The sequence below is a fragment of the Actinia tenebrosa genome, unplaced genomic scaffold (assembly GCF_029948245.1).
Source record: "Actinia tenebrosa isolate PJP-AT-01 unplaced genomic scaffold, QUT_ActTen_1.0 PGA_scaffold16__25_contigs__length_10494907, whole genome shotgun sequence".
In the NCBI taxonomy this organism is placed as follows: domain Eukaryota; kingdom Metazoa; phylum Cnidaria; class Anthozoa; order Actiniaria; family Actiniidae; genus Actinia; species Actinia tenebrosa.
The window spans coordinates 4,396,566-4,416,969 of record NW_028292576.1 but is presented as its reverse complement, the minus strand read 5'-3'; the positions used below and the strand labels follow the sequence as shown (position 1 = coordinate 4,416,969).

Below are 20,404 nucleotides of genomic sequence, written 5' to 3'. Positions count from 1 at the left end.
AAAATTAGGCTGCCTTTCTTTATGCTCGGGTTTTGGGTTCTTTGGCTCCAAGTCCGCATTGCTGTACATCCTGGAGCCTTTATAGTAAATCCCATCGGGTCTTCTTTCAAACTTACTAGGGTCTGCATGCGGAAACATCTTCCTAAATGCTCTCCAGTTGGCATAATCCCTGTTGTCGTGATGTGGCTGCTCCTCTATGTTATTCCCAAAAGCGTCGTACATTAGTATATATAATGGATGTTATACCTTCAGCACCTCAGTTGTACCCAGATGTTCCCAACGAATTAAACGCCGAGAACTTTAGGCTCAACAAAGCGAACTTAATACTGGCTTACTTGGAAGGGCAAGCGAAACACTACGAAGAGGTCAGGAAAAAGTACGCCAGAGCCCGAAGCATCTTGCATAAAATCGCGATAACTTCCGGCTCCATGTCTGTGGCGCTTACCGCCACCGGCGTTGCTACTTCTTTAACGGGTCCGGGAATGGTAGTCGGCATTCCTTTAGCCAGCGTTGGAGCCGTCTGCGGCATTGTTTCCGCTGTTACGACAGGCATTATAAAGCAATTGTCCGGTAAGATATCCAAGCACGACACTCATATAGCCCTGGCAAAAGCAAAGGCTAACACCATCACCGACTTGGTCTCCAAGGCTTTGCGAGACCGCCATATAGACGACACGGAGTTCTCTTTGATCCTTGCGGAGGAAAAGAAATATGGCGAATTAAAGTCGGGCAATAAAAAAACCATCGTGAAAGATCTGTCCGAGGAATCTCGCAAAAAGATCTACCAAGAGGCAAAAGAGGAGCTCCAAAGAAAACTCGCTCAGTAGACATCTGCTTTGAAAAGAACGTAGGGGGATTTCGACTGCACATTTCATCTTCTCGGAATCCATTCTAATAGGGGGTGGTTGGGGTCTATTTTGTAAAATATTTCGTAAATTACGTCGGGGTAATAAGGAATATCCTTATCCAGCCGACAGAATAACCACTCGGCCCTTTGCATATCTGGGACATGAGGAATACGCCTACCGGTAATTTCAGACAAAAGATAGGGAATGGCTTTATAATACTTCCCTAATTTTAATTTTTTCAACGTTTTCCGTAAACTTTGCGGGCAGGGCTCTTCCAAATTGTCCATGATCTCCCGCGTGTCTAAATACACCGGATGTAAACCTTGGATATGACTCATCGAATCTCTGAAGTATTTCAACCTCTTATATGGCGTTTTCGTGCGACCTCCATTGGCGTAATACTGTTCTTTGGTAACATTTGGCACCGCATTACGAATATTCTTACCACACTCGTAACACTGTGCTGACGTATCCTCCTCTATCTGCATTTTTTTACCACAACACCAAAAGGGTTCTGGCTTAGGTACGATAACTTTAAACCTTAAACAAATTATGCAAAAGTCGTTAACATACTCCTTACACTCATGCATCGTATATCTAAAGAATATCTTTTCCTCCATTTGCGACCCCAACAGAGCAGCAGTTAGGCACCTTTCGCGCTGTCGGCCGATCGCGCAAGACCCCCTGTTCCGCGGATTCACGACCCCCCAAAACCCCAGGGGGGGGGTGGGTTTTTTCGACTTGTGATTTTTGGCATTGTCGGCGCTTCGCGAGTCCACCTAACTGCTGCTACAGCCTACAACTTACATCTCCCTGGGTTGTTTTGGTCTTGTGTGACGTATACACTTTGGTTGGCAATAGTTGTTCATAGAGCTCCATCATACCAGTTATTATCATATTATCATTATTACTATTACTATTACTATTACTATTACTATTACTATTACTATTACTATTACTATTACTATTACTATTACTATTACTATTACTATTACTATTACTATTACTATTACTATTACTATTACTATTACTATTACTATTACTATTACTATTACTATTACTATTACTATTACTATTACTATTACTATTACTATTACTATTACTATTACTATTACTATTACTATTACTATTACTATTACTATTACTATTACTATTACTATTACTATTACTATTACTATTACTATTACTATTACTATTACTATTACTATTACTATTACTATTACTATTACTATTACTATTACTATTACTATTACTATTACTATTACTATTACTATTACTATTACTATTACTATTACTATTACTATTACTATTACTATTACTATTACTATTACTATTACTATTACTATTACTATTACTATTACTATTACTATTACTATTACTATTACTATTACTATTACTATTACTATTACTATTACTATTACTATTACTATTACTATTACTATTACTATTACTATTACTATTACTATTACTATTACTATTACTATTACTATTACTATTACTATTACTATTACTATTACTATTACTATTACTATTACTATTACTATTACTATTACTATTACTATTACTATTACTATTACTATTACTATTACTATTACTATTACTATTACTATTACTATTACTATTACTATTACTATTACTATTACTATTACTATTACTATTACTATTACTATTACTATTACTATTACTATTACTATTACTATTACTATTACTATTACTATTACTATTACTATTACTATTACTATTACTATTACTATTACTATTACTATTACTATTACTATTACTATTACTATTACTATTGCTATTACTATTACTATTACTATTATTATTATTATTACTATTATTATTATTGTTATTATCATCATCATCATTATTACTTGCCATGGAAAGGATTTACAAGAGAAAGAAGGAGAAAGAGAGAGAGGGCGACGAAAGCTAAATAAGTGGGATGAGAAAGATAAAGCGACTAGAAATCATTAATTTTCAATATTTTTTTTTACTCACAATTTTTCCTGTTCCCCCCGATTGTTCTCCGCTGTAAGTCGTAGCCATGATACCTGGACACTCTTCTGCATAACCTGGATTAGTGCCATCAAAGTTCACACCATTGATTGCAATTGTGTAAATACTGTTAACATAACCGTTATAGGCACAGCTGTCCCGAACTATGCCGCCGTTCCCAGCTGCGAAAGTGTAAATAGCACCCAAGCCATTACGACCCTGACGAATAACACAAGAGAAAATTGAATTGGGTCAAGGTTCTCATTGACGGGATAACACACATATAAATCATGTATGGAAAAACCTCATCCCCCCTCCCAAGCAATACACACAATAAATAAAACAATACCCTGACCCTTACTTCATGTAGATGACACAGTCTATATGATTCAATATCCACTTTAAATCTTATAAAATAAAGCAAAGCTAACAAGAATATAATAGTTTAAGCCAGGGGGAATATAATAGTTTAATAAGCCAGGAGGCCTCGTTGGCTATGAGCATATGTACAAATCGAGTTCGTTGGAGTGCCCATTTTAATTTCATGAACCAAGGCTTAAAGTTGCATGGAATCAGTCTATGCGGTGGGGGACTGATAGAGTAGAAAAAGTAAACGAGACTTAACTGTAAGATGAATTTTTCTTGATTTAAGGAGTATGCACGGTCTAAAAATAACTTTTCGGGAATTCCGATATCCCAAGGATAGTGCGCGTTCCCTCTCTGTCCTTCGTAGTCGCTTGTGTATACTACATAGCTATCTGATGGAATTTGTTGAACAAACATAGGTTGTATCTGTTTTGATGATGTACATACATACATACATACATACTTTATTCGTCCTCTTTAAGGCTTTTCAGAATAAAGGGCCTAATTAATTACAATTAAAATAATACTATACATAATTATAAGAAGCAGAAAGAAAAGATCAAAGAATAAAGTAAATAAATAAATAAATAAATTGTACATTTAAATTACATTAAGGTTTTAAAAACTCTGAAATAAGATGTTGTTTTAATGTCCGTTTAAAGTCTTTCACGGTTGGGCTTAACTTAAGGGCAGAGTCTAGTGAATTCCACAATTTGACAGTTCTATAGTAAAATGATCTTTGTCCAGTAGTCGTTCTGCAAAGAGGTATCTGCAGCTTTTGCGAGTTTCTTGTCGTACGCTGCGTGATGCTTGATCTTGGAATAAATCGCGAGCATAAGGAATCAGGGGCACACCCAGTCATGCATTGGAATGCCATAATTGCATTACGGTAGTGTAATTGCTGTCTGACGGGTAACCATCGTAGCTCTTTAAGAATAGGCGTGACGTGATCGTACTTTCTTTTGTTGCTAATGATACGGCATGCGAAGTTCTGCACAGCTTGGACTTTGTTCAGGTTACTCTCAGTGGTATTGCTCCACACATTAGAGCAATAGTAGAGCTTGCTGAAAACTAAGGCATTTATCATGGTTTTTAGAGTGTTTTGATCAAAGGCATGTTTTACTCGGTTAATCTGTCCCAAACGCGACATGCAACTAGACACTGTCGATTCTACATGATCTTTATACGTCAAGTTGGAATCAAGGAGAACTCCTAAATCCTTTACTGACTTGACAGGTGTAAGTTCTTTTCCCAGTAGCGTTAGACGAAAATCTTCCACTTTAGCAGTCATCACTTTGCTCCCAAAGATGATGAGTTTAGTTTTGTCGGGATTTAGAAGTAGGTAATTGTCAAGAGTCCAATTAGTTATTCTGGAAAGGTCTTGATTAAGTCTTGAAACAATATATTGCTGGTCCTGGAGATTGAAAGTAAGCAGCAATTTGGTGTCGTCAACGTAACATTGAGTGGTACAATGTTGAGGAACGCTTGGGAGATCGTTTATATATATGCTAAAAAGCAATGGTCCCAAGATACTTCCCTATGGTACACCACAGGTCATAGGCAAACGGTCTGACTGCAGTTTGGATTCTGACGACTTGATAGCGTGAAGTAAGATAGCTGCGAAACCACTGAATGGCTAGAGGTGACAGTCCAACGTCCTGCAGTTTTGTCATAAGGATTTTATGATCAATGCTATCGAAGGCCTTACTCATGTCGAGCAGCACAGTAGCAGTAAGCTGTTTCTTATCGATGGCCTCGAGAATAGTATCGGTTGTTTGGATGACAGATGTCTCGGTTGAATTCCACTTTTTATTTCCGCTTTGCTTGGATGTTAAGCGTTGATTGGTTGATAAATATGAAGTTAACTGATCATGAGCGACTCTCTCACAAACCTTGGATAACACTGGTAATAGTGAAATAGGCCTGTTGTTGTCTGGGATTTCGTGATCGCCATCCTTTGGAATAGGTACGACCTCGGCTATTTTCCAAGCGATGGGAAATTGTGCAGAGCTAAAAGTGGCGTTCACGATCGAAGTAATCGATGGTAAGATGACAGGGAGGCAGTCTTTTATAACGTGGAGAGGAATCTTATCTATTCCAGGAGCTTTGTTTGAAGCCATTGAGTTAATGATTTTTTGCACTTGATTACAACTCACGCGATTATCAAAGAAGAATTGTTCGGACTCGGGATACCCTCGAGGGACGAACGTGCTGTTGTTGGATTCACACTTGAATTGCTCTGCCAAGGCGTTAACTTTCTCAATTGTATTTGTGCCGACATTTGCAAAGAAAATATTAAATTCGTTGGCTACGATTTCGTTGTCCTTTGAATATGTTTTCTGAGAGGCAGACTTTTTAGGGATGCAACCACGAATTGCTTTCCACATGCTGTTAGTGTTGTTCTTGTTTTCTTTAATTTGTTGTGCCACAAACTCTTTCTCCGCCATGCGTATTTCTCTTTTGACCTCGCGGCTAAAATTCTTATACGCAGACCAGGCAAATGGGTCTTTAGTTTGCCTGAAATTACGCTTCCAATTATCTCTTGTTGCCATCAAATTGCGAATCTCATCAGTAATGTAGGGATTTGGTTGTCCTCGCATGCGAATTGTTTTCACTGGCGCGTGTTCCTCTAGGATGTTATTAAACATTGAGTTAAAAGCGTACAATTTGTCATCAGGATCGTCGAAAACATCTAGGACTGACCAGGGTGCGAGTGCAATGTCATTCAAGAATTTATCCGGGGAATACTCTTTAAAGGTCCTCGTAGTGACAAAGGTGGCTTGAGTGCGCGGTTTTTTCAAGCCCAGCTCAGCGTAAACAAGGTCATGGTCGCTTATCGATGAAGATAACACTTTGGTGTCGAGAACATGTTTTGCATTTGACACAAGAATTACATAGATTAAGGATTCGGTGGAGTGAGTAATACGAGTAGGTTGAGTGACTATCTGATTCAAGTTGTAGGTAGAACAGAAGCTTATAAGTGCTTGGGAATCAGGCAGGTCGGACTGTAATAGGTTGCAATTTATGTCTCCAAGTATGTAAATTGGTTTATTTAGTAGCAATGCAGAGATTAGGCTTGGTCCTAAGTCGTTGTCAAGGCAAGCAATTGGAGATCCAGGAGGTCGATAGGTTGTGCAGACCACAAAGGACTTAAAACTGCGTACCTTAATTTCCATCCAAAGTTGGTGTAGCCCGCCATTTGATATGCCAGAGATTTCATTAAGCACTTTAGTTTTGAAGCTCTGCTTCACATAAGAACACACACCGCCGCCTCTTTTATTTTGACGGTCTACTCTAAAAACGTCGTAGCCGGGAATTTCGACTTCTAAATTAGAAACGGAGTTGTCCAGCCACGTTTCAGAGATAGTAAACACGTCAAAATCGTTGGAAATAACGGCGTCTATTAACATTGAAGTAAGCAGATTTGAAAAGCGTGTTTATTATTTCCTCATGAGAATTAAGGATCAACAATCAGATTAACGACGTCCTGCAGTGGGACTATTTTTGTGTAACAACATTCTCAATCATATACTATTTTACTTTTAATCCCGCTGAATTCCAAAGATACACATTTCGACGAAGGATTGCTGGTCTGCTCGAAAATAAATCCATGAAAATCAACCATCTCTTTTTCTTTTTTTTTTTTTTTTTTTTTTTTTCGAGTAAACATTATCGTCAAATTTGAACCAAAAAAAATACCTCGAACGTCGGCAATACGGCATTTGGGCTTTATATGGCTTACTGCCTCCGTCCAAGTCTAACTGCTCCTGACCTCTATACACATTCAAGGGCAATACAGTAGAGTGAAAACTGTAATTAAAGCCATAATAAATCACTTCGCTTACTTGATTTTCTTTCATTATGTTGATTACTTAGTTGCTTGCTTACTTACTTTCTTTATCCCATATTCTATAGCTCGTCTGGTCAACTCTTCAGGTCCCTCAATTTGCACTCCCATGTCACCAGGTCCCCAACTATTTGAATAGATGTCAATGATGTCTAATCTGTGGATCAAGGCGAGGGACTCTGTGGCATCAGTTGACCTGACATTTTCGTCGAAAAGGCGTAGACCTGAAACAAAATTATTAAATACTAAGTCCTTATGTCCCTTCTCGTTCTTTAAGATCCTCTTCTGCAAATCTACTGAAAGAGGGCCTTTTCTTGTGCTGCACCTGAGTTATGTACACAACTTACCACCACCCCCAGGGGCTAGTTTTGTTCTTGGAAGATTCTTCGACAAAAAGTTTTCCAAGGCCTACAGTTTTAGGCTTTGAATCTCTTTTACTTGAAGAAAAACGAAAGCTAACTACAGATAATCCAATACAATATCAAGTTTAGTGAAATTTGCCTCGGATGTCTTTCATTGAAATCGAAAATCTGGAGATTTAGGACAAATCAAGACCAAAAAACAGACTTGAAAACTGGTTAAGGTGAGCAAAAAATGAGGTTTACTTAATAGTCCTTTTACAGTTTTCCAAAAACAGAGCTTACATTCATTTAAACAGTTGACTAGAACAACGGAGACAAAATAAAAAATAATGCAAAAGGCAATGCAAAATACAAAATGACTCATTTCTTTGGCAGTTAATTGGCGTTTGTAAATGTTTTTGAATAGTGAAAGTATAGTAGGTCTTTATACAATAACATCTTTCAACAACACAAATTTAAGCTCATTTTTGCTCGAACAGCTTAATAAACAGTTGAATATTTGGTAAACATTTATATTTCATTTAATGATTAAATAAATTATTTGTAGAAAGATATAAAATTATTGCATGAAAGTCTTCTTTGTTTTGCCGATTGGACCCCGCGATAGGAGGCGAACAAAGCTTTTTCTTAAACGAAAAACATACGATAGCTGGTTAAAAACAACCGAATTGTTAAAGATTTACAAAGCTAAATAAAGGACGAATATTTCTTGTATTATGCTCTTCATGTTATATTTCCTCCAGCATTAAAATAAATTAAGCTTATCGATAGAAATAGAAAAAGTTTTGAGAGAAAGTCTTTGATTTGTCGATTCGTCGAGAAAAATGCTTGTCAAAAAAATATATATATGCAGTGGAACCCCGCTCTAAGGACAACCGCTTTATAAGGACACCCGTTAATAAGTACAAAGGACACATTTCTAGGACCTGAATGACAGTTTCCATACAAAATCAACCCCGCATTAAGGACACTTGAAATTTGAAGACGTCTTTACTGTATTTGTTTATTGATATAATGAGCTGAATACGGATTATATTGTCAGTTTTTGCGTATCGGAGGACCACACACTGATCATTGCAGTAGAGTTTCCTATTACAGCATAATGAATAAGACAAAGCTCGCAATACCATTGCATTGTTTTTTTCCAGAACTCAACTCAAAATGAAATTGTACAATACAGTGCAGTAAATGCAAATGTTGTTCTTGCACAGTAATGCACTTTTTGTTCTAGTTTAGGCTGTTATATTGAACACTGTAGTTCAAGCTTTACAGTACAGTAAAAATAAATGGTTAAAAATGTGTTTTCAGCTGTTTTTTTTTTGACACCTCGGTTAATAGGGACACCCCGTTAATAAGGACAGTTTTGTCCGTCCCAACGGTGTCCTTATTAACGGGGTTCCACTGTATATACGATTGTTTGCTAAAAACACACACCTGAATTCTTGAAGAACACTTCTTGATCCATCTTTGACTACATGAAAATTTTTTTTGAATTAAAATTAAAGTATGTTTGGTAAAAGTCAAATGCTTTAATATTATATAATGTTCTTCTACCCCGGCAAGTGGAAAACTGTTTACACAGAAATAAATAAATCGAAAACTATCTTGACTCTATATACATTCCTTTGTAAAATCCGACTTAACTCGCGTAACACTTTCAAGCGACACCGCTGCATTTGCACGCGGGCGCATGACCGGAATAGTTGGCGATGGCCTAAAAAACTGACCATAAAAATAATGCAATCGATAGATTTTCTCAAAACTCGACAGAAAAAAATTATGACAATCTATTTAACAAAAAAAATGAAATTTCATGGGAATTGATCGATTTTTGAGCGAACAATATTATGAAAAAACACAAATCGGCCCGTAACGACAAACGCAACGCCAAAATAAAATGTCGAATATTTACCACCTTCCATACATTGGTTCTCTAACTTTCTGTGACCTGCCCCAGATCACAAACCTTGCGGACTTAGACAATGCAGCCAGCATCCAAGAATGTCAGGAGTGCTAGTAGCCTCCCGTTGCGTGACAGAAACTAAGAACGTGTGTGTAAGAGGATAGAGTGCTAGTCGAGAAGTCATGACTTGTGAGTAGTTTCTTATGTTTTCTTTGTTACAATGTTCCTATGATCCACAATGCATTTCGGTCTTGGAATGCACTATTCAGTATGCAGTACTCAGTATTCAACCTTTTTTTTTAAATAGCTGCATACCAAACGGATATCGATATCTACAGGTCACTGGTCAAATAAAAAGCGTCCAACCGAGGCTACAAGCTGGTTTCAAAGGATTATTTAAATGTGAGCCTTGCAGCCTCGAATAAGCCTGAAGCGAGATGACGTTTTACCCCCGACTCTACACCATAATAGTTTTTAAAATTCTTTCATATTAAAAATTTTGATTCCTTAGAGAATACAGGAACAATAGTCATAATTTAAGATCAAAAGCAATGTGAAAGGGATTATGGTCTAGAGACGGGGGTAATACATCGTTAAAAGCCTAAATGTTTGAGCTACTACAGCAGTGCGAAGTTCAGAAATACCCGAGCGTTTTTGATTCCTTAGAGAATACAGGAACAATAGTCATAATTAAAGATCAAAAGCAATGTGAAGAGGATTATGGTCTAGAGACGGGGGTAATACATCGTTAAAAGCCTAAATGTTTGAGCTACTACAGCAGTGCGAAGTTCAGAAATACCCGAGCGTTTTTGACGCGGTACGAGCAAGGGAAAAAAATCACAAAATGGTAAAAACTTCGATCATATTATAAATCAATATGCTGATTTTGTTCATACCATCAACTTTTACCATTTCGCAATGTCGGTAAACCAGCTTTATTACATCCATCCTGCAGCAGTGATTTCAGCATAAATTGCACGATTTTGAGCTCTAAATTGCACGATTTTGCACATCAACTGATATGAACCAATCACAAGAGAGACATGTCATTTTCTAGCCAATTATATCAAGGAATCCATCTGAGTGTTGAGCTCACCGCTTCTTGCGAAAAAAAAGAGCCACGGCTCAAATAATTTTTTTCTGAAGAACGATTTTACCATCAAAAGTTGTAAAAAAAGACTTAAAAAGCCGTAAAAAGGACTTAAAAAGACCAACTGATCACTTAAAATTGTCAAAAGCATCTTTGCAAAGTAACTGCTTAAGTAAGTTGAAGATATTACAGCGAAAAGCAGTGGGGGAAAATGCAATCGACAGCTTTTGAATGTGACTTCTTGGCGATTGATCGTGGAAAGTGGTTTCCTTTTCAATCTGTAAAGCATAACAACACATCGAAAATACAGTCATTAAAAGAAGTTTTTCTTAAGAAGAAGATTTTTGCTGAGCTACGTGACTTCTTAAGGACAACCGAAGGACTAAACAACCTTTGATTTTTGCTGTTTTCTCGGCACAAGTGTGATCTTAACATGTTGAACAGAAATTCGTAAAAATACGAGCAGTAAGCATTGGCTCTATGGACAACAGACAGTTCATTACAACCTTTTTGGGAGGGATTGTTTTGCTATTTAATGTAAGTAAACGATTCTTAATACATCTAATGCCTTTTGGTCCTATATAAATTCATTTTAGAGAATCAGAATGAATGAGAATCATTGCTCGACCAGTATAAACAAGTTCTCTTGACAGCATGTTTGAATCGACTGCTTGTAGATTGTAAGTCATGTCGGTTTAACTGGAAAAAACGTCTTTTTCAAAAAAAGATTTCAAAATGGATATAATAAAGTGGTAATTGAACTTCGTGTCGTGCAATTTTGGTCTGAAATCAAACTTGCAATTACAAATCGCACTCTCGCTACGCGGTCGTGCGATTTTGTAATCGCGCGTTTGATTTCAGACCAAATTGCACTCCACTTAGTTCAATTACCATTATTTATAATGGTAATTGAACTGAGTGGAGTGCAATTTGGTCTGAAATCAAACGCGCGATTACAAAATCGCACGACCGCGTAGCGGGAGTGCGATTTGTAATTGCAAGTTTGATTTCAGACCAAAATTGTACGACACGAAGTTCAATTACCACTTTATTATATCCATTTTGAAATCTTTTTTGAAAAAGACGTTTTTTCAGTTAAACCGACATGACTTACAATCTAAAAGCAGTCGATTCAAACATGCTGCCAAGAGAACTTGTTTATACTGATCGAGCAATGATTCTCATTTTGAAAACCAACACTTTCAATCCAAAACTAAAATGAATTTATATCGGACCAAAAGGCATTACGTGTATTAAGAATCGTTTACTTACATTAAATAGCAAAACAATCCCTCCCAAAAAGGTTGTAATGAACTGGCTGTTGTCCATACCACAGCCAATGCTCACTGCTTGTATTTTTACGATTTCTGTTCAATATGTTTAGATCACACTTGTGCCGACAAAACAGCAAAAATCAAAGGTTGTTTAGTCCTTCGGTTGTCCTTAAGAAGTCACTTAGCTCAGCAAAAATCTTCTTCTTAAGAAAAACTTCTTTTAATGACTGTATTTTCGATGTGTTGTTATGCTTTACAGATTGAAAAGGAAACCACTTTCCACGATCAATCGCCAAGAAGTCACATTCAAAAGATGCCGATTGCATTTTCTCCCACTGCTTTTCGCTGTAATATCTTTAACTTACTTAAGCAGTTACTTTACAAAGATGCTTTTGACGATTTTAAGTGATCAGTTGGTCTTTTTAAGTCCTTTTTACGGCTTTTTAAGTCTTTTTTTAAGACTTTTGACGGTAAAATCGTTCTTCAGAAAAAATTATTTGAGCCGTGGCTCTTTTTTTTCGCAAGAAGCGGTGAGCTCAACACTCAGATGGATTCCTTGATATAATTGGCTAGAAAATGACATGTCTCTCTTGTGATTGGTTCATATCAGTTGATGTGCAAAATCGTGCAATTTAGAGCTCAAAATCGTGCAATTTATGCTGAAATCACTGCTGCAGGGAACCAATCAGATTGCAGGATTTGCTTGTGATTTCAAAATGGATGTAATAAATCTTTGGTATCACATTATGAATACCGGAAACCCTCAACCACTTAAACAAACTTACCAGCAATTTGGGCATTGTATGCTAATCCAACGCCACACAAACTGTTATTAGCTGCACCAGCTATAATACCTGCACAGGCACTGCCATGTCTAAAGGGGGGAAAAAAAGTAAAGCTTTAAGTCCATGAAACTTTTTAAATTATAATTATTCAGTCATTTATTCCCCTTAGAGCAAATTATGATTGTCGAAAAAGGAAAAATGTATTACTTAGTTCTGGACCCAGACATTCTCCAATATACTTTTTTGTGGAATATTTCGTTATAAGGTGTGAATGAATTACAAATATGAAACAAAAGAGAGAACACCGTGCAAATTTTCGAGCTGGGGGGAGGGGTGGGGTAGACTTAGGAGTGTTTTTGTATACTCTACCGTAAAAATGGAAGGCACATTTGATCAAATAAAAGGATTTTTTTCAGAAGGTTTGAGTTAGTTCGAAGTTGAACACAAACAAATAACTGTTATGGGAACAAGCTTCCTTTCCCGATATATCGATGAGAAGAATGAGAAGAATGAGGAGAAAAAGTTGTATAAAGTTTTAATATACCCCGACACTTGTTTACCACTAGGAGCTGGTATTTTGTCATTTTCCATAAAATCGTAACTTGCTGAGGCATTCTAAAAAAGCAAAATCAGTTACTTTTAGGCAAAACAACACTACAATAAACCAAACATGAAACACTGTAAAACAAGCAACCCTGTAAATCTAACGGCTGGGAACATAACATAATAGAGTTTTTCCGTATCCCATGAATTTCATGTGTGAATTTCAAGGGGTGAAATGTTTCATGCAAATTAGCTGTCTGAGGCCCCGTCCACACGTATCCGGAAATTTTTGTATCCGCAATTTTTCTTTTACAGTTACGGGTTACGTCCACACGTGTCCGCAAATTTTTGTCCGTATCTGCAAATTTTACGAAAGCGGATACGTGTGGACGGTGAAAACGATTCGAATACGCTGCGTGTGGTCGTAAACATTTTCGTATCCGCAAAAAATAATTTGCGGATACAAAAATTTCCGGATACGTGTGGACGGGGCCTGATATATAATTATGAAGTTCTTTTGTATTCAATTTTGAACATAAATATATAACTCTGTAATATCGATACGGTAAATTGCATTGAATTTATTTGGTAAAAGACTCAAAGTATGACTAGAACGTAGCACCAATTAACATTTTTACTTCAAAACCATAGAAAACCCTTTATTTTTAATGAATTATGGCAGTTTCCCGTTTCCTTTTGAAAGGAAAGAAGATGGTTGGTGTGGGTTTCCATGACTGGGCTTATAACCGGTTGAGACCCAATTATTGCAGCCACACAAGTTAGTCTCTGTTATTTATTCCATTCCCTTTCTTATAGTTATTAACGTATGCGAACATCTATTTTTAACGGTGTTCGTTGCGCTATGGTGACGTTACGAAGGCCCCGTCCACACGTATCCGCAAATTTGTGTACCCGCAAAAAATTTTTTGCGGATACGGGTTGCGTCCACACGTGTTCGGAATTTTTTGTGTCCGTATCCGCAAATTTTACGAAAACGGATACGTGTGAACGGTGAAAACGATTCGAATACGATGCGTGTGGGCGCAAACATCTTCGTATCCGCAAAAAATAATTCGCTGATACAAAAATTTCCGGATGCGTGTGGACGGGGCCGAAGATATCCAAACTTAGTTTTAGCACTGAACTGAAAAAAAAAATAACAAAAAACAAAACACTACACCTAAATTGATTTTTAAACTAAATGGACTGCGTTTCTTCTAATATTGTAAATGATTTAATGAATGAGGCAAGGAAGACCTATTATACTGACTTTATTTCCAATAATAGTGACAATCAAGGCAAACTCTTTACCGCTGTTAAAAAGTTGATCAGTCCCAGGAATCAGCTATCTTTTCCGAACTGTCCCAATAATACTGTGCTTTCCAATGATATTGGTGAATTTTTTATACGGAAGATTTTGAAAATTCGAGATGAGGTCGATGCTGTTTTCCTTGACCCTTCGTCACGTGATTTGGTACCTGATGATCGATGTCTACTGGCAGATGAAAGTGTAAGCTTAGGAAGCTTTGAGAAGCTTAGCATTGATAAAGTTCGGTCACTTGTAATGGCTTCAGCAAAAAAGTATTGTGCCCTGGATCCAATGCCCATGCCGATGGTTCTGGACATTCTACTTCCGGTAATTACCCACGTCATCAATTCCTCTTTAGCTACCGGATATTTTCCTAAAGGCTGGAAGGAGGCGCTGGTGAAACCTCTTTTAAAGAAAGAGGGACTTGATGTTGTGTTTAGTAACTTACGTCCGATCACCAATCTTCAGTTTGTCTCAAAGTTGACTGAAAGGGCTGTCTATGAACAAACTTATAACTATCTTGTAGAGCACGATTTACTTCCCGAGCTCCAATCTGCGTATAGAAAACGCTATAGTACGGAGACAGCACTTCATAAAGTACAGAATGACATTCTTCTGAGTATGGATCGCCAACATGTAACGCTACTTGTACTTCTTGACCTTAGTGCGGCATTCGACAGTCGATCATAGTATTCTTCTTCGTCGCCTCGAGTCATCGTTTGGTATCACAGGGAAGGCGCTGGAGTGGTTCAAGTCCTACTTGTCAAACCTGTCTCAACGTGTGGCATTTGATTATGGGATCTCTGACAGTTTTCAGTTATCTTGCGGGGTACCACATGGTTCCTGTCTGGGGCCACTTTTATTCACATTGTATGCAAGTAAGTTGTTTGATGTGATCAAGGGATATCTGCCGACCGCGCACGCGTATGCTGATGACACACAGCTGTATTTGTCTTTCAAACCAAGGACTGGGGTGAGCGAAGTGGAGAGTATTGCCGCCATGGAGATGTGTATAACGGCTGTGCGGGCTGGGATGATTACCGACAAGATGAAACTGAATGATAGCAAAACAGAGTTCCTGATTATCGGAACCAGGCAACAGCTGAAAAAAGTTTGTATCGACAAGTTAACAGTTGGAGACGTTAGAGCAACGCCAGTTTCAGCAGCCAGGAATCTAGGAACTTTGTTTGACTGTAATATGAGTCTTGTTCCTCACATCAACAATATATGTAAAGCTGCATTTTTCCATTTCTATAATATTAGGATGATAAGAAAATATCTTTATTATGATACAACAAGAATGTTAATTCATGCTTTTATTATGGGCAGAATAGACTATTGTAACAGCCTCCTTTACGGTCTACCTGCAAAGTCTATTAGTAAATTACGTGTTCAAAATGCAGCGGCTAGGTTCGTAACAGGAACGTCTAGGTACAATCATATCACTCCAGTACTATATTCACTCCATTGGTTACCAGTTAAGGAAAGAATACATTATAAGATATTAATACTTACTTTTAAAGCTATATATGGTCTTGCACCAAGTTACATCAGCAGCCTAGTTGACGTTAAGCGCTCTAGTGCACACTCTCTTCGGAGGAACAATGATTTATATCTCCAACCGTTTTTAAATGTTAGAACCAAGAAAACTCTTGGTGATAGGGCTTTTGCTGTGGCTGCTCCGTCTTTGTTTAATGCCCTCCCTCGTCATATCAGGAATGAGAGTAATTTTAACAATTTTGAGTCATTACTTAAGACATTCTTGTTTCAGACTGCATATGGATCTTAAATTATATTATTTAGATTAGAGTAGATTGTTTTTATTTATATATATATATATTTTTAATTAATACATACCACATACACTACACTCACACACTTACACGCACCCATACGCACATACACCACCTAAAAATATATTAGGGAAAAGCCATTAGTCATTATCGATAGTTTTAACCACTGCATAACAATTTGTTACTTGACCTTAGGAAATTATATTTATTTAGATATGTTCTTCTTTCATAATTCATATGTTATAGTTAGTTGTTTTTAGTGATGCTTTATATTTAATCTTTTATATTTGGAAATATTCTTATTTTATTGTTACGCGCATTTGATCATATACACATGCTAATTTGCGCGTTATAAGTAATAAATTATTATTATTATTATTAATGAGCTTTCTTCTTCTATTCGTAAGGGGTATCACTAAGTTAGCCACCCCACGTATTCGCCATTGCCTGTGTCTAATTCTATTCGACACACATCTATAGATTTTTAAGTCAGTGATCCGATGTTCCACTCGAAATCTATGCTTGGACAAAGCTCGATTAAACATTTCCATGTTGGCAGTTAGGCGTCTTCCACCTCTTCGGGAAAAGGACACAAGCAGGAGATATCCTGTTGGGTATCCACTATCTGCCATGAGATAACTACTCACAGGAAGCTGTAGAAGAAAATTATTGCCGAAACCTATTCGTGGTAACATTCCATTTGTGTCAACAGTTACTTGCCAGTTAACGAAATGAAACCCGCGATCGCCGCAATAGTAGAGCCTTTGGCGTTCCCTTGAGGTCTGTTGATGGTGATTGGTGTGGATAGCGTCAATCATACCAACAACATCTGGAAAGTCATCTATGCTTCAACGTAAATAGTTCCACACTCGCGAAGGATGCCAGCTTATATATAGGGACTCATAGTTAAAAAGCGTTATTAAGAGCAATATATGGACATTTTCTGCAGTTGTTGCATCACTCACTCTAAACAAGCTCCCAAGGAAAACATTCACTAAATTCCCAGTCTATCGTATGACTAGTCTTGGTATGATGCCTGGCAATGTTATTATGTTCATCCTGTTTTTCAACAGCACTTTGATGTTCTTTATGTCATATAATAACGTTGGCAGGCATCATACCAAGACTAGTCATACGATAGACTGAAAATCTAGTAATTTGAGCATCATCCACTAAACCGCTCAATCTTAACTTACCGGCTCCGTATAATAGGATTATTAGAAACAATAAATCTGCCCACAACACCAAAACAGCGACTCGCACTCATTAGACCGATGCCGCCAATTATACGCAAATCCAGGTAATTTGGCTATTGCTATTGTGGCAGTATAAAAATGACCAATCTGACTTTATTTTTCACATGCTCTGAAGATGACTTCCGCTCAGGTTGTCGAAACGTCATCAGGGGCGGATCGATCCAGAGGAGGGGTGCAGGGGTTGCGCACCCCTCCCTGGTTACACTTTGTGCTCCTACTTCGACGATAACCAATTTTGTTTTTGCCTTTGATTCTGAGGGGTGCACCCTCCCTGCGTTAACATTGTGCGCAGCACCCCTTCCTGAACAAAATCCTGGATCCGCCCCTGGTCAGTCACATTAAACAATCCTTCTCAGGACTACGTACACCCGGATGATCATAATACTTCGATTAACATTCATTCACCTGGGTTCAGTCCGTTCTATAAAATAACATCAAGCACGGGAAGCACGGGTGGCGTGCGCTGTTATCGCGCCGCCTCTCACCAATGCGACCTGAGTTCGAGCCCCGCCGTGCTCGGTTTCGTATGTGAGTAGAGTTGTTTGTTGGTTCTCTCCTGTGCTTCTAGGGTTTTTCTCCGGGTTCTCCGGTTTTCCTCCCTCCGCAAAAATCAACTTCTAAAATTCCAATTCGATCTTGGGCTTTCACCTAACATGGATCTGTGGTTCCGTTCGTGATTGTCCCACTCTGTGATTACAGACAAAACTGGTAGATTTTTTTTTTTTTTTTTTTTTTTTTTTTTTTTAACATACTGAGAAGGATACATTGCCCATATGTTATATGCAAATCGTCTTCCTCATCATCAAAGTATATATATATATATATATATATAACAAAGTATGTAATGTGGTCTATACTGTTGAAACAGTGCTCGATGCGTAGGGATGCAGAGCAATAGATATATAGTAAAGATTGGATTAAAGACGAGACATGTTCACTGTAACTCCGAGTTTCGTGCTTACGCACTCATCAGACAGACTTTAATGAAACATATTCCTATTACTGTGATATTTATATACAAGAGGTGTAATGATTATTTACAAAAGAAGTATTGTTCGGAAAGGAGTTAATTAGCTAGGCCTGGATTTCTATTGTTCATCAGATAGAACTTGTTTTCATGTCGGCATTTGGAGATCAATTCGGATCGCTTGTTTAAAAGAGTGTCGCTGTTTGCTTTGATGATAAGTAGCTTTTCTGTTAAGCACAGGTCACACCTCTTAGAAATGTTGCTGTATGGTCTGGCTGAAGTGATGATTGTCCATTCTATGTTGTAGTCTTTGTTGTTATCTTTAAGGTCCCAGATGTATTTAGAAAGTTCGGTGCTGTTAGCGTATTTTCTATTTCGCAGAGATAGTTTGTGCTGAGTGTATCGTTGTTTGAATGTTCCTTCTGTCAGGCCAATGTAGTTTTTCCCAGTAGTGTCCTCGTTTGTTGTGACATGAGCGTTGTAGATGATGCTGGAGGAGAGGCAGTTGTCGTTTAGAGGGCATTGATCTTTTTTACGGCAGTTGCATGTTTTCTCAGAGGTGGTGGCGGGATCGGTATCGGTGTTGAAGATTTTCTTGTTGTGTTTGGTAATGGTGGTTTTCATGTTTTCCATGCAGCTGTAGATAGCTCACTTTGATATTATTCTTATTGAAGATCCGGTGAAATCTGTGGTGCTTGGGAAAGTGTTTGTGTATGAGCTTCAGGAAGATGCTTCCGACGTTGGTTTGTACATTCTTGCTGTATGGAGGGTTGTACCAGATGATGTTCCGTTGTCTGTTTCTTTTTGAATGTGTAGATGGTTTATGGCTGTTGTAGGTCAGGGTTTTGGTATATCCGCTGGAATTCAGGGCATGTTCATAATAATATCAGAATAATATCAAAGTGAGCTACAGCTGCATGGAAAACATGAAAACCACCATTACCAAACACAACAAGAAAATCTTCAACACCGATACCGATCCCGCCACCACCTCTGAGAAAACATGCAACTGCCGTAAAAAAGATCAATGCCCTCTAAACAACAACTGCCTCTCCTCCAGCATCATCTACAACGCTCATGTCACAACAAACGAGGACACTACTGGGAAAAACTACATTGGCCTGACAGAAGGAACATTCAAACAACGATACACTCAGCACAAACTATCTCTGCGAAATAGAAAATACGCTAACAGCACCGAACTTTCTAAATACATCTGGGACCTTAAAGATAACAACAAAGACTACAACATAGAATGGACAATCATCACTTCAGCCAGACCATACAGCAACATTTCTAAGAGGTGTGACCTGTGCTTAACAGAAAAGCTACTTATCATCAAAGCAAACAGCGACACTCTTTTAAACAAGCGATCCGAATTGATCTCCAAATGCCGACATGAAAACAAGTTCTATCTGATGAACAATAGAAATCCAGGCCTAGCTAATTAACTCCTTTCCGAACAATACTTCTTTTGTAAATAATCATTACACCTCTTGTATATAAATATCACAGTAATAGGAATATGTTTCATTAAAGTCTGTCTGATGAGTGCGTAAGCACGAAACTCGGAGTTACAGTGAACATGTCTCGTCTTTAATCCAATCTTTACTATATATATATTTTTTACTCCGACGAAGGACTAGCGTCCGAAACGTCAGTAAGTTTTTTCATCTTTTCACGGTGTATAATTTACCTTTTCATCATTATATATATATATATATATATACATATATATATATATATTTGTTTGAGAAGAAAAAGTCAAGACAACATTTTTCCCGACAAGCCTGTTTCGTGAATTGCTTCACTCTTCAGGGGATTTAATTATATTCTGCTCTACTTCTATCGATGTATTGAGCACTATTTTACGGAAAATTGATTCACAGATTTCTTATATATATATATATACAGTGCGTTTAGGTAGTGCACCACTCTACTACTCAAATTAGTGCTGAATTTAGTGCTGACTTGAAAGAGAGAACAAGCAAAATATTTGCATCTGAAATAATTTTTTAAGTTACTGTTTGGAGCTAAAATTGTTTTAACGCGACCCATGGTTT

The 20,404-nt window shown here is 37.6% G+C and overlaps 1 protein-coding gene across 1 annotated transcript in view; it reads right to left on the bottom strand.

Annotated features, from left to right (window-relative positions):
- Positions 1–20,404, bottom strand: part of LOC116292126 (proprotein convertase subtilisin/kexin type 6-like) — a 124,807-nt gene that overhangs the window by 83,395 nt on the left and 21,008 nt on the right. The window contains exons 5-8 of the mRNA XM_089031253.1: positions 13,018–13,088; positions 12,474–12,562; positions 7,105–7,283; positions 2,850–3,065 (exon numbers count right to left, since the gene is read on the bottom strand). Of these exons, the coding sequence (XP_088887379.1) occupies positions 2,850–3,065; positions 7,105–7,283; positions 12,474–12,562; positions 13,018–13,088 (555 nt within the window). The remainder of the gene's footprint in view (positions 1–2,849; positions 3,066–7,104; positions 7,284–12,473; positions 12,563–13,017; positions 13,089–20,404) is intronic.